General features: G+C 41.9%; 1 protein-coding gene across 1 annotated transcript; it reads left to right on the top strand.

Moving 5' to 3' along the window:
* The first annotated feature begins 5906 nt into the window (after nucleotides 1-5906).
* On the top strand, nucleotides 5907-9082 carry LOC124694713 (RNA polymerase sigma factor sigA-like). The gene is made up of 10 exons (XM_047227670.1): nucleotides 5907-6116; nucleotides 6218-6918; nucleotides 7080-7278; nucleotides 7396-7488; nucleotides 7583-7711; nucleotides 7871-7924; nucleotides 8021-8098; nucleotides 8194-8256; nucleotides 8345-8457; nucleotides 8672-9082. Exons 2-10 carry the CDS (start codon nucleotides 6236-6238, stop codon nucleotides 8778-8780), a joined length of 1521 nt encoding a protein of 506 aa, XP_047083626.1. The 5' UTR covers nucleotides 5907-6116; nucleotides 6218-6235; the 3' UTR covers nucleotides 8781-9082.
* Nucleotides 9083-14720: the final 5638 nt, after the last annotated feature.

The following is a 14720-nucleotide window of genomic DNA, read 5'->3' as shown; positions in this document are numbered from 1 at the left end:
AACACCAATCAACTTATTTGAAATAACTCTCAGAGATGAAATACAATATGAACTAGAGAGCTAATCATACATAAATAAAGAATACTAACGAGCTCTGAACAAAATTTAAGTGAAAGAACAAGAGCTAAACGCAGTGCTAGAAAACTAGAACACTCATAGAACAATAAGCGTGAAAACTAGAGCGTTCTATGTAATTAAAACGGAGCGGGTCTTTCTCCAAAACAAATATGTGCCGGGATCCAACATATGATACAACAAACAAAACAAAACTAAAAAAATAAACAAAAATAAAGACGCTCCAAGAACAACACATAGCGTATGAAGCAATAAAAATATAGCGCATAGAGAGATGACCTGTTGCTTTATTGATGAAGAGGGGATGCCTTGGGAATCCCCAAGCTTTGATGCTTGTACCTCTTGAATATGTCTTCGGGTGCAGTGGAATCCCCAAGCTTGAGCTTTTGTCTATTCTTCATCTCATCACACCATTCTTCTTTCCCTACACTTGAAAACTTCCTTCATACAAAAACTTCACACAATTCTTCATTAGCAGCATTAGTAAAATCAAAATAAACAAATTCACTTTGGTTAAGTACTAACATATATCAAACATTTATTAAAGCATAAGCTATTGCAGCAACCCTTCAAAAAGCTCTTTGATCAAAAGAACTCAAAAAGATAAAGATTTAAGAGGCAAATGCAAATAGTGCAGAAATCTGTCAACAGAGAACAACAAGTAAAGATCAATTTTTTTGAAAATCCTGTGTTGCTTATCTCGAAAAGTGGTCAACTAACGAAAGCCATATAATAACCTGGGGCATATGCATAAAAAATGAAAGCTCAAAATTTCGCTCTGGATATTTTTACGATTTTTTATGGTAACAGTACAGAATCTATTTTCAGGACAACAACTTCCCCAAATCTTACTTTCTTCCTATTAGATGCTATTATTGGCACAAAAACGAAATAAAAATGAGAAGGAGAGGTCATTACAGTAGTAATAACTTCCAAGACTCAACAAAAAATAAAAATTACTATAAATAAACATGGATAAGCGCTTTTCTTTAACGCCTTTCAGCAAGGCGCAGAAAAAGAGCGAGCGTCAATTATTATCAAGTGAAGAAGCATTAAGATCAATGCAAGAAGTCTTTTCAACAAAGATTTGTATTTTATCGATATGAGTTTTAGAAGACCCTTTCTCTGCACTTTTAGGTTCACTACTTTCATCAAATAGATTTTCAGGAACAATCCAATCAAAATTCTTTTCCCAAGCTTCATGCATTGTTACTAATTTGAAAAGTATTGGTATTTTACCTTCTCTCCTATTTTTGGTTTGGTCTATTTTTTCAAGTGTACCAAAGATATCTACACATGAGTCTAGCTTCTCAAACCGATAAAAAACTTTCCTAGCTTCTATAACAACATCTTTAAATTCTCGAAGCAAAGTTTCTAGGATAAAATCTTTCTTTTCATCATCCTCAATATCATGGAGTTCAAAAAACATTTGCTGCATAAATGGGTTAAGGCTAACAAATCTAGCCTCCAGCATTTGAACTAAACAAGCTGCAACAGTTTCATAATCAGGAGCAAGTTCTACGAGGGATTTATCCTTAATATCTTTATGCTTACTAACATGATTGAAGAATTTTTCAATGTTATCTTTCCCAATTATAGAACCACTACCTACAGATAGGTCCTTCAGATCGTACTTAGGAATCATCATAATGAACTAGAAACAAAATAACAACTATGTAAGAAACTATTTATTTTGTGTTTTTGATAAAGACAAGTATAAAAGTAAACTTTTTTTAATATAATAAAGCAAACAAAACAAAGTAAAGTAAAATAAGCAAATTATAACAAAATAAAAAATATTGGAGATGATAGACACCCCTTGCAGAAACCCTCTTTCTCCCTGGCAACGGCGCCAGAAAAATAGCTTTATTGTTACGCCGACTTCACACTGTTGGGAAACCCAAAGAGGAAGTTATGATGAGCACAGTAGCAAGTTTTCCCTCAGTAAGATACCAAGGTTTAATTGACCAGTAGGAGAAAGGCGTGACTTCTGAAGGTGTTGCTAGCTGACTAGTGGCAGGACACACTACCGGCATCAGCAACAACGTGGAACCTGCACACAACACAACCAAAGTACTTTGCCCCAACTTACAGTGAGGTTGTCAATCTCACCGGTTTGCTGAACACAAAGGATTAGACGTATCGAATGGAAGGAGATGTTTGCAGAAAGTAAACAGAATAGGATTGCAGTAGAATTTATCAGTAAAGGATATAGGACCGGGGTCCACAGTTCACTAGAGGTGTCTCTCCATAAAGATAAATAGCATGTTGGGGGAATAAATTACAGATGGACAATTGATAGATTATCGACCAATACATGACAAGATGATTACTATGAGATTTGATATGTGCATATATTACAACATAATACATAGACTGTAATCCAACTGCGTCTATGACTAATAATCCACATTCAGGTTAGCGTCCGCACCCCTTTCAGTATTAAGTTGCAAGCAATAGACTATCGCATTAAGCAATGCGTGTAAAGTAAACAATGGAATTACCCTCGAATAAAACATTGTTGTTTTCTCCCTAGTAGCAACAACACATCTACAATCTTAGAAGCTATAAAGTCACTCTCCCAGAAAACTAGAGGCATGAATCTACTATCGAGCATAAATACCCCCTCTTGGAGTCACAAGTGTCCACTTGGCCAGAGTTTCTACTAGCAACGGAGAGCATGCAAGATCACAAATAGCATATCACATGCATATATAATCAATCTCAACATAGTATACAATATTCATCGGATCCCAGCAAACCAAACATATAGGATTACATAAAGATGATCTTGATCATGTAGGGCAACTCACAAGATCGATACATGAAGCACAACGTGGAGAAGACAACCATCTAGCTACTGCTATGGACCCATAGTCCAGGGATGAATTACTCCGGCGATGATTTCCCCCTCCGGCAGGGTGCCGGGAAGAGCTTCAGAACCCCCCGATATGGGTTCTACGATGGTGGCCGCGACGGAACTTTTCGTGGATGGAGACTCGGGTATCCAGGGTTTTCCCGAGAAGATGTATAAATAGGCAGAGGCTTTAGGTCGGTTGGGCACCTGGTGGGCCCATACCTACTCTAGGCGCGGGCCAGGTCCAGGCCGCGCCATTGGGTGGTCTGGCCACCCTGTGGCGCCTCTTCGACCCCCCTATGGATTTCGTCTTCGTTTCGGTAAAATATTGACTTCGGCTTTTGTTTCATCCATTTCCGAGAATATTTCCTGTACAAATTTTCTGAAATAAAAAACAGCAGAAAACATGGAACTGACATCTTGTTAATAGGTTAGTACCGGAAATCATGTGAAAGTGCAATGAAGTGTAAGTAAAACATATATGAATTGGTGTAAAACAAGCATGGAGCATCAAAAATTATAGATACGTTTGAGAGGTATCAGGGTTGCATGGGAATCCCCAAGCTTATGATATTCATCATACTTGAATCATCTTAGTGTGATATTTCTCCATTCCCTGTGAAAAAACTTCAACATAAACTTTTCTATCCATTCTTTTCTATGGGTGACATTAGAGGTACAAATAAATCATGCTTGCTTCCATTTTAATCAAAAATAAAATTATTTCTTCATGAACCAGAGAGCACATAATGTTCTAATCATTCTAGAATATCAAAATATCCAAGTAAAAAATCACTTTGGTACACAAATGCATCTAACAAAACAAGGCAGAATATGTCCAGATTTTTTTGCTGCAGCAAAACTGAATTTTTTGGTGCACTCCATTTTGCATTAGTAAGATTCAATGATGATCTTTCCATTCACTTTTTTGATTCGCGTGAAACGCATGCATGCTTTAAGACCCATATATCTTGCCCATCATTATCTAGAGTATATATTCTATCCAGCTGATGTACATCCTAGTTCAACTGACCTTTGTTTGCAACAAAAGGAATGCTGATTGGTGATGAAAAAATTAGTTGCCTATAAATCTAACAACTACTTACAAGATTTGACCAACACATATCTTTCAGCACTTCATCCTAGGGTAGTTCGTGCATGTGCAGCTACCCTCCTAGACATGAGGTAATTTTCGATATTATCTTATTGATAAATTGTTAGTATCCACCAAAACTTAAAAAGAGAATAGACAAGTGAACCCATGAACCCCGGTCTAATTTTAATCATAAGAAACACATTTTCATTGCATTTATCTTACTTTCTACTTGCCGCACTATTTTAATCCCAAAATATAATAATACTTTGTATACTTAATCACACACAAAACCCAAAACAACTATCTCTTTACTGCTTTTACTTAGTTTTTATTTCTTATTTACTTTACTTTACTTTTACTATATCTTTTATCTACAATTACTAATAAGAAACATTGTGCTTGACAACCACACGGTGGAGTTGGAGACACAAGGCAATACTTTACTTTACAGGATTGCTAGAAGAAAAGGAAAAGAGACACCTCTAAGCCAATTCCCCGAGAGTTCGATATAAACCCTCGAGTCACCCTTGTGGGAAAAAACTTCGCTGACTACAACACTCTGCTTCGGAGTCCCAACGCCATCACAGAGTTATAACCAAAATAAGGGGGATTATTGCTAAATTCCAAAAAATCAATATAAAACATGACTATAACATTATATAAGATGCAAATATGTGGGAATATGTACAAATAAACTACAAAGTCCACGTACCTATTTTACATGCATAAATATGCATGTAGATTGGTGCCATCACAAAGTTCCACGCCCAATTAAACATAGTGCGGTCTAGCCTACCTAGCACGGGGGTGTCACGTTTGTTCTACCAAGTTTAAAGCATGTCGACTAGAGGGAGCTCGAAAAACGCTAAGTTATGTTTCATGTCATTGAAGGCGGAGGCCAGTGACAAATCAAACTTATCGTTATATTTGTCACTCGGAGCGTGGATGAGGTAAAAGTCACCCACTAGGATCCATGAGATGGGTAGAGGGGTATGAGGTTTTCAAGATCAGCGAGGAAGGCGGGGGATTGAGAGAGTGATCAACAAGGACGTACAGGTTCGTAACCGCGAAAACGAGATCCCAGAGGGTGGACTTGAGAGTGGTGGTGAAGAAGAAACGATCCTCGCGCGAGGAGACGATGGAGTACAAGCTGGGGCCTCAGGCTGTAAGGATGCCACTTGCGCTCCCGACAACATTGATCGTGGCAAAATCGAAGAGCTAGTGGGGAGGAAAGAGGTGGCGGTAAATCAGTGAACCAAGCGAAGTTTGGTTTCCTGAATACATATAATAGAGGGAAGGCCAAAGGCAGCGGTGGACCGGCAAAGTAATAGCTCAGAACAAGACAAGACGTCACGACAACACGTCAACCACGCATAGGGAAGATGGCGGTCCGGCCGGCGGTCGCTGCGGGATGGTGCTGCTCGCCGGAGAAGAAGAAAAAAGGCTACGGTAGAGTCGTAGAGACGACGGTGACGTGAGTCGACCAGAAATTTGGTTAATTCTCATTCTAGGCAGACCCAAAAAAAAACAGTGGCTCATCAAAGAGCCGAGTGAAACTCCGGTGGGCTTCGTCAAAATAAGGCCCGTGAAGTCAAGGAGAAGGACGCACCGCCGAGGTGGAGCCGTGGAGGCAAGAGGGGAGATCGATCTTTTGTTGCCAGGTGGGTCTCAGGATCTGGTGGTCGTGGCGCGCGCGCGACCCCGGCGTGGAGACGAGATGCCACCCGCGAATATCTCCCCCCACCAATGGCCTCCCGCCCCTCACTCACCCTATCCTCTCCCTCCTCCGGCCCAGCTAGCTTCTCCCCCACCACTGTAACACAGTAAAACACAACGCGCGCAGCAGTGGCGCCGGCTGCCGCAGCCGCAGCACGCACGCGCGCACTGTTAATATGCTAGTTTTATGCTAGCCATCGCTCCGGCCGGCCCCTCCTCTCGGCGTGTGGTGTCCATAGACCTTCTGGTTGGCTCGTACCAGTACTTGGTTATTGTCTCCGCCGCCGTGTTGCTCTCCCTCCCCTTCTCGTCATCTTGGTTCTTCGTCGCCTCCGCCTGCCGCCGCTGCTTCTGTCCCGCGCCACCGCACAGGTACGGGCACGACGCCGTCGGCGTCCTCTCCTAGCTACTTTTCTCTCGTTGCCCGGAAGGCAGTTTTGGTAATCGCGTACGTGCTCATGGGTCGCAGATAGATAATCGAGCGGCGAGACATGACGGCGACGCCCGCGGTGATCGGCCTGAGCGCCGGCAACCGCCTCCTGAGCACGTCCTTCGGGCCGCCCAGCGACCTGCTCACCGACAAGGTGAACAGCCACATGGCCTGCGCGACGGGGGACGCCCACGGCTCCACCTCGCTGCAGTTCGCGCCGCCGCCGGCGCCCAAGCTCACCGTCGCCGCGCACAGGCTCAAGCTCTCCCCGCACGGCCGCGCGCAGGTCATGCGGGCGCTCAGGCAGAGCGCGCCCGCGGCCGTGCTCGCGCCGCCGCCCCGCCCACGTTCGGCAGCGATGGATCATCCCACCGACGAGCTCGCGCTCGAGGCCATCATCCAGCTGCAGAGGTCCATGCTCGAGAAGCAGTGGCAGCTCCCCTTCGAGGACGATGACGACCTGGACGAGGAGGACGACGGCGGCAAGACCATGACCTCCTCAGTCGGCGTCGTGGCGCGCTCCGGCGTCTCCGCAAGGCAGAGACGGATGAGCGGCCGGAGGCGCGGGAGGTCCAAGAACGGCGCCGCCGCCGCGCACCTGACCATCAGCCCCGAGCTGCTGCAGAGCAGGAACCGTATCTACCTACGGGGCACCGTCAGCAAGGAGCTACTCACGCACAAGCAGGTTGTCCAACTCTCCAAGAAGATCAAGGACGGCATGTGGCTGCAGCAGCAAAGATCAAAGTACGCCCAATTGCCTGAGTTTTCCAAAAAAAAAAAAAAAATCAGTGATCAGTTCAGCTTACTGTTGTCTGAAATCAAGAACCGCTGCAACAGCTACACTGCTGCTCTGCATTGTGCTATCTAGTTCACACTTTTGCTTAACCTCTGAAACATTGGTTCAGGCTGAAAGAGAAGCTGGGGAATGAGCCGTCGTACCAGCAGCTGGCGCAGTCGCTCCGGATATCGACGCCGGAGCTGAGGTCCAGGATGCGCGAGTCGTTCCTCGCGAGGGAGGTGCTAACGATGAGCAACCTCCGTTTGGTCATATCCATCGCACAGAAGTATGATAAGCTGGGGGTGGAGCTGGCCGACCTGATTCAGGTAATGACAACCTGTTCATGCACATTAGTATCTGTTTGTTTCACTAGGACAGCCAATGTATTTCAAAAAGATCAATACTAGCATGTAACATGTTTGGCATTTTGGTTGGTGATGCAGGGTGGTCTGATAGGGCTACTCCGTGGGATCGAGAAGTTTGATGCGTCGAGGGGCTTCAAAATATCCACTTATGTGTACTGGTGGATTCGTCAGGTGAGAACTCATCAGTAATAATCAGAGAATCGAACATGGAAGATTAGGTGCACTCTTTATTCATTAATTAGTTAATTAATTTTCTTTTTACCAGGGTGTTTCAAGAGCATTGGCCGAGAACTCAAAAACATTCAGGCTCCCTACTTACCTCCATGAGAGGCTCATTGCAATTCGTGGTGCAAAGTACGCGTTGGAAGACCAAGGAATTTCTCCGACAACAGAGGTAAAGGCAGACTACGTTCCTGATTTTTTTTCTCTTATTTGAAAACAATGACATTCATACTTGTCTTACGATATGTTTTTGTTCTTGATTTTTTTCTCGTGTTGCTTGTGTGAAGCATTTCTCGAATGGTTTGTAATGACTTCTTTATATTGTCCTCAGAACATCGCAGTGTCGCTCAATATATCGGAAAAGAAAGTACACAATGCTACAGAGGTATTTATATCTTTATTTTGCCAGGTCCAATTTCTCTTGTTTAGCCTTTTAACCTATTTTTAGTGCTAACAAACAGTTTTCATGTTGAAAATGCAGGCTGTCAACAAGGTTCTTTCATTGGATCAACAGGCATTTCCCTCCTTAAATGGTCTACCTGGGGATACACTCCATAGTGTAAGTCGCTATACAACCTCTCATTATATACCATCAAAATTATTTTTCAACTTTAAAATATTCATCTGAACTAACTTTGATTTCCTTGTTCTCAGTATATAGAGGATCAAAATGTTGCGAATGATCCATGGCATGGATTTGAGGAGTGGTATCTCAAGGTAAACCTTACTGCTGTTGATTTGGGACTTAATCCTGATGTTTTTTTTTGTAAAATATGTTTTAACTTAATCACTCTGATGATACCAGGAGGAAGTCAACAAGCTTCTAGACTCAACTCTCACCGAACGCGAGAGGGACATTATTCGGTTATATCATGGTATAGGGAAACAATGCCATACATGGGAGGATATTAGCAGACAGTAAGTACTAACTGGACCAAGACTTTTTTGGGATGTCTTACTACTTATTAAGTCACAAACTCACAATCAAGTCTATCTGGTCGCCTGGATTTTTAATGAAATTGCTATATAAGTGTGCATATCATCAACACGACCTCTACTGAAGCACATCGTTATTTGGGTAAAGTATTTTGTTGCCTGATATTCTAATCCTGATCTCTGAAACATCCTTCAGGTTCGGGTTGTCGAGAGAGCGGGTGAGGCAAGTAGGGCTCATTGCGATGGAGAAGCTGAAGCACACTGCGAGGAGGAAAAGATTGGACGCGCTGCTCCAGGACTACTGAGCTGAGGTGTTTTTCGTGTCTAGTCGGATCAAATCCACACACGCAGTGGTTGTATATAGTCAGAAAGAGAGAACATCAACATAGGGTACATCCTTCAAATGGCTCCACTGCCACTCACCTGCAGATAATCATACCTGTACATTTTGTGACAATAGGCATGCATGATGAAAATCCCCCAATACCTGTGCTGTCAAGAGTCAGTCAAGGCCATATTTTCCTTGGAAGCCTTACAAGTATTCTGTATTGTATATATAATGAATGTCTCATAGCTTGATCAAATAGAGCAAGAAATTTGTCCTGAATCTTTGTTCTGTCAAAACAAATTGAACCATGCAATAGAGCTGCGTATTAATTAAGATAAAAGAAGCCTTTCGTGACCTAGCCTCCCGGTCGCTTCACGCGATTCCTGAGCGGAAATACTGGACTCACATGGCCCCGTTCACCTCGCCGCTGCCGGAGCTGAATGCGGACGGCGGCGGCGGGGTGTCTCCGCCTGTTTTTCCCCTTCCACCAAGCAAATGGAGTAGATCGAGCTAGCTCCCCACCTCAGAGGTAGTGTGGCTGGTACTCTGGGCAGTGTCAAGATTAGCCGGCGATGATTTTGGTAGGGAGCTGCAATTCCGAGACTTCCGTTGTGTCAATGGCTTGTGTTCAAGTGTGGAGACTGTTATTCTCGTGGTCACCGGTGAAAAGCAAGGGGCACAACCTCTGACGATTCAGGTGGGGGAATTTGGTGATGATGCAGAGCTCTGGAACTATTGGACGAACCTGCAGCTGCTGATGTTGCATGCTATCAGCACAAGCAACTGCCGGCACTAAATCCACGTGTTCAAAATCAAGCAATACTATTGTTGTTGGATTCAGGCAGTACTTATAGTCTTGTCGGTGCATCTTTTGTTCAGTGTCTAATTGTCCACACACCCATTCATGATGTTCCTGTCAAAGTAGCGACTGGACAGTTTATCACTTGTGATAGCATTGTGCGTCAAGTCAAGGCCACACGTTAACTACGTATTTGCGTGTGTTGGCCTAAGATTCCTAAGATGGGGTGCTTGGTGTGGATTGGTTAGATGCTCATAGCCCTATAAAATGTAAGTGGAAGGAGAAAGCAATATTGTTTGATCAGAAGGTATCTTGAATCAAACAATATTGCTACCTGAACCAATGGATTTGCAAGCATCACAGCTGCCAGAGGACCACAGTGAAATTTGGGAAATTGTTGTTCACGAATCGCTACCTCAATCTACGGTTAATTCCTCTGTTCCGTCGGCTATCCAAGTGGTGCTAGCTAAATGAATACAGACGTGTTTGCTGAAACTGAAGGGACTATGCAATTACTTGACAAGCGGGCGCTCTATTGCGTTGTTGGAGAGGCAAAGTGTAATTGTTATCTTCGCGATATTTATATACTAATCTGATACTGTAATAATGGAATAGGAAATAAATGATTTGACATGATCCGGAATTAGGGCAACAAGGGGAAACAACATAGGAAAAAACCATTGGACGATGTTGCATGGTTTATGCTTTGAAGAGGTGATGCTTACCACGATCAGATGGTCTGTATTCTTCAAATGTTTGATGTCAAGCATTTTTAACAATGTATCAACTCCCATTTGATAGTAAATACTTAACTGCGGGAAGCAGAAATACCTCTTTTCGGTGTTTTAGACTTTACATGAGCTCGACGCTAGAATTTCTGCCACATCACTTTTCAGGAATAAAGGATTACACTCGAACGGGGAGGAAAATGGCCTTGGGAAGTCCCCAAAAACTCACCATGACGTGGCATGGAGGTCCAACTGTGCCACCATAGGGATCAAGTCAAATCATACATTTCTTATTCCATTCGATTCAATCGTCATCGTATTTGTTTTGCCCTAAAAACCCTTATATATACCTTTGTGGATTCTATTTCTCGACCGACAAAGACGGAGATATAAAAATATAAAAGCAAAGAGACAGTTATCCGCCGTTGAAGGAAGATTGGAGGGGGAACCGCTGCTGAAATTGCATCCAGGATTCAAAAAAAGTGGGAGTCAAGGTGTATAATACGAGCTTCCACTTTTAGGCCGCTATCAAGCCTTAGCTAAAAAAGCACTTACATTTGAGATCGGACACTTCGTCATCAAGCGGAGAAGAAAGAATGGACATTTCTGAGCTTTGTATTCGATTCGCAACGGCTCCACGCCGCTCTTCACCACATGAGATGGGAGTATTCTACCCTTGAATTTGAGGTTTGTGTTATTAGCTTGATCCAATCTCTCTATGTATTGTCATTGTAGTAATCCTTATGAACCGGCCTATCATAATTATGGTGCTATTGATAATTTCTATGGTGCTTCTTATGGTGTGAGATGATACATTTATGTATTTAGCATTGGGTTGGAATTTTAATGGTTTGTTATTGGAAGCACATTATGATTATCCATTGCATTCGTTAAGATCATTTAAGTTTAATGCCTTGTTTGCACATGTCGCAAATTGTTTGACCGCACTGTCTGTAGGTCGATGAGAGGGTGCGAAATGCGCACGACAAAAAAACCTTTACATATGCTTTTTTATATGTGTATTTTTTATATAAAGAAGTGTCATGTATGTTGATGTGTGTGGTATTGGAGGGTTTAATCGAGTGAGAGAAACGGTACAACTTAGCGATAGCAAAAGAGAGCTCTGCACCCTTTGGTATATGATGAGCGTAAAAAGAAACATGTTTTACAACATCTAAATACCTAAGTAGTGTTAGAAATTTCGTATTTTACCGCCTTGGCCCACAACTATTCTAATAATGAGTTGGAGCACTAAAGACCTTCCAACAACAACCCACAAGAAGCCAAGGTAAAAGCTCGCGAAATGGTGGTCACAGAAGCTTCAACGACCCGTGGTACAGTCAGACCCGCCCGTACCACCCGTCATTGACAACGCCTCGTCAAATATATCACCCCGTGAAGACAGATCTGAGAAGAGAGACACAAAGCCACTAGAAAAAAACCAAAATCTGCCTCCGGGGGAGATCCGGAGAGAGAACTCGCCGAAGAGGATCCATCATCACCAGTGCTTCGATCATTGTAGGCGAAGGCATTGATATTTATCATCATCATCACCACCACCACCATTGGTCATCTCATTATAATCTTAAACTTAAGTAGGACTCATTTTTGTGTTCATTCAATCTTTCATTTTTCATCAGTAGATTCATGATGATGTTATTTGCCTTCATGTGTGAGTAGATCCATTTGATATTGGGGGATGAAGAAACTCTATGCAAATTATGAAATTAAATAAAGTGTGTTGATTGTCTAATAATTATGAAGTGTGTTGGTTCTTATCAACGATGTTGTCGGCCACACAATATTTTCATAAGGGACGTCGGTAAGAATCATCGTTGCATATGGTTGGTGGTACAAGGGCGTACAGGTGACGGAAATCCACCGCGTCTTCAATCATGTGTATACGAGAATAATAAGGATCGGCACCTATGACCATGGACATGGGGAGACTCTTACTTACTGGATCTGCTCGGCATGTGATGGGATAAGGTTGTGGTCATGAGGGACGTGAAACGGTGCTTTTGGGAGCATCCATACAAGGAATCTTGCCACACAAAGACATATCAAAAAGACAAAATCGATATTCTTAATCACCATACATAGGCTAGTGATTGATTCGAAACTCCCCGAGAACTCTTTACCCCTATTGAGTTTCATTTACTTTACCATCATCTGTATAGTATCATTTACTTTAGTTTAGTTTATTTAGTTTATTCATAACCACTCAAAACAATTACTTTTACATTGCTTTGAATTTAAATATAGCTTTCATGTACTTTTAGGTGAAGGTAATAAGATGGAATAAAATCATTAACAATCAAGCCCCACTGTGGATTTGATACTCTTACTTTTGAAAAGCAGTTGGAGCCATGTGACATGAGAACGTCTACATGGGGCCAAGTGAAAATATTGGCATGCTATGTGACAAACACCCTTTTGGTATTTCCCTTCCCAACTTCATGGTTTAGGACATGTTTCCCATATAAATGTTACCATGTTGAGCATGGAAATTGTATTCAATTACTTTCATTATCTATAACATGATCACTGCAATTGTTGAGAGAGGAAGGTTAAGTGAACCATGAATCTTGTTCCATTGTAATCCAAAAGAAGCACCCTTTAGATTGCTTGTTTTCCGTTTGTAAGGGTAGATTGCCCCTTTGTGTGGTTTTGGTAATTAATGACAACCCCTATGGACTAATGTTTTCATTGAGTTTATATGAAGGAATATTCCATTGGTAATACTTGTAGTCCATGTGTTGGATTCAAGTATGGATGTCATGAAGATAAAAGATATACCTTGAGTATTGGCATCAAGATCATCGATTTGAAGACATATATGTGATATGATCAAGAAGAAGAAATGAAGATGGAGTTCTTATGTGGAACTCAATATTATCCATGCTCTAGCTTATGTGTTAAGCAATGAATGATCAAGATCTTGAGTGCTTGATTCCAAGTGAAGAATTCAAGATATGGCTCTAAGTCGATGTCATGATAGACTCATAAGTTGATCTAGGATTGACTAAGATTTAGAGCATGCAAACAAATGAAGAGTTCTTTATACACCTCAAGATAGTATGATAGAGCATGATAAGATACAAGGTTGACCAATACAAAAAGTGAAGAATGGATTCAAGTTTGATCAACACATGAAGCATGAAGAATGTGCCACGTGAAGTCATGTGGTATGGTAAGTCTTGTCAATTATGCTTTATGAACTAACCCATCATATATGTGTTCTTGTGTTATCTATGTGGGTTAGTTATCTTTGCATGGGCATGCATCAAAAGTGAGATCTCATATAGCCCATGAGATGATGACATCAAGTGGTGATCATCATCAATGCTGAGTTGGGCAAGTTCAAGTTGAGCATCTCAAGAGGATCACATGCTTGAAGCTTGCCGTCCATTTAGTGATAATGGACATGTGAAGATGTGCTTAATTAAGTTATCCCATAATGGCGTATGGGGGAGCAAATCATGAGTCTTCATGCAACAATCTGTTGGAGATATGCCCAAGAGGCAATAATAAAAGTGGTTATTATATATCTTTATGTTTATGATAAATGTTTATATACCATGCTATAATTGTATTAACCGAAACATTGATACATGTGTGATATGTAAACAACAAAGAGTCCCTAGTATGCCTCTTAACTAGCTTGTTGATTAATGGATGATTAGTTTCATAATCATGAACATTGGATGTTATTAATAACAAGGTTATATCATTGTATGAATGATGTAATGGATACACCCATATTAAGCGTAGCATAAGATCTCGTCATTAAGTTATTTGCTATAAGCTTTCGATACATAGTTACCTAGTCCTTATGACCATGAGATCATGTAAATCACTTATACCGGAAAGGTACTTTGATTACACCAAACGCCACTGCGTAAATGGGTGGTTATAAAGGTGGGATTAAGTATCCGGAAAGTATGAGTTGAGGCATATGGATCAACGAGTGGGATTTGTCCATCCCGATGACGGATAGATATACTCCGGGCCCTCTCGGTGGAATGTCGTCTAATGTCTTGCAAGCATATGAATAAGTTCATAAGAGACCACATACCACGGTACGAGTAAAGAGTACTTGTCAGGAGACGAGGTTGAACAAGGTATAGAGTGATACCGAAGATCAAACCTCGGACAAGTAAAATATCGCGAGACAAAGGGAATTTGTATTGTATGTGAATGGTTCATTCGATCACTAAAGTCATCGTTGAATATGTGGGAGCCATTATGGATCTCCAGATCCCGCTATTGGTTATTGGTCGGAGTGAGTACTCAACCATGTCCGCATAGTTCACGAACCGTAGGGTGACACACTTAAAGTTGGATGTTGAAATGGTAGTACTTGAATATGGAATGGAGTTCGAATATT

This window comes from Lolium rigidum, chromosome 1, assembly GCF_022539505.1.
Source record: "Lolium rigidum isolate FL_2022 chromosome 1, APGP_CSIRO_Lrig_0.1, whole genome shotgun sequence".
Lineage (NCBI taxonomy): Eukaryota > Viridiplantae > Streptophyta > Magnoliopsida > Poales > Poaceae > Lolium > Lolium rigidum.
This window is presented reverse-complemented; position numbering and strand designations above follow the sequence as displayed.

Bases quoted from the DNA above. Each gene is read 5' to 3' on its own strand.
- LOC124694713 (XM_047227670.1), top strand. From the start codon at position 6,236: ATGACGGCGACGCCCGCGGTGATCGGCCTGAGCGCCGGCAACCGCCTC. The intron at 6,919-7,079 runs GTACGCCCAATT...ACATTGGTTCAG, and splicing joins CTGCAGCAGCAAAGATCAAA to GCTGAAAGAGAAGCTGGGGA. The intron at 7,279-7,395 runs GTAATGACAACC...TTGGTGATGCAG, and splicing joins AGCTGGCCGACCTGATTCAG to GGTGGTCTGATAGGGCTACT.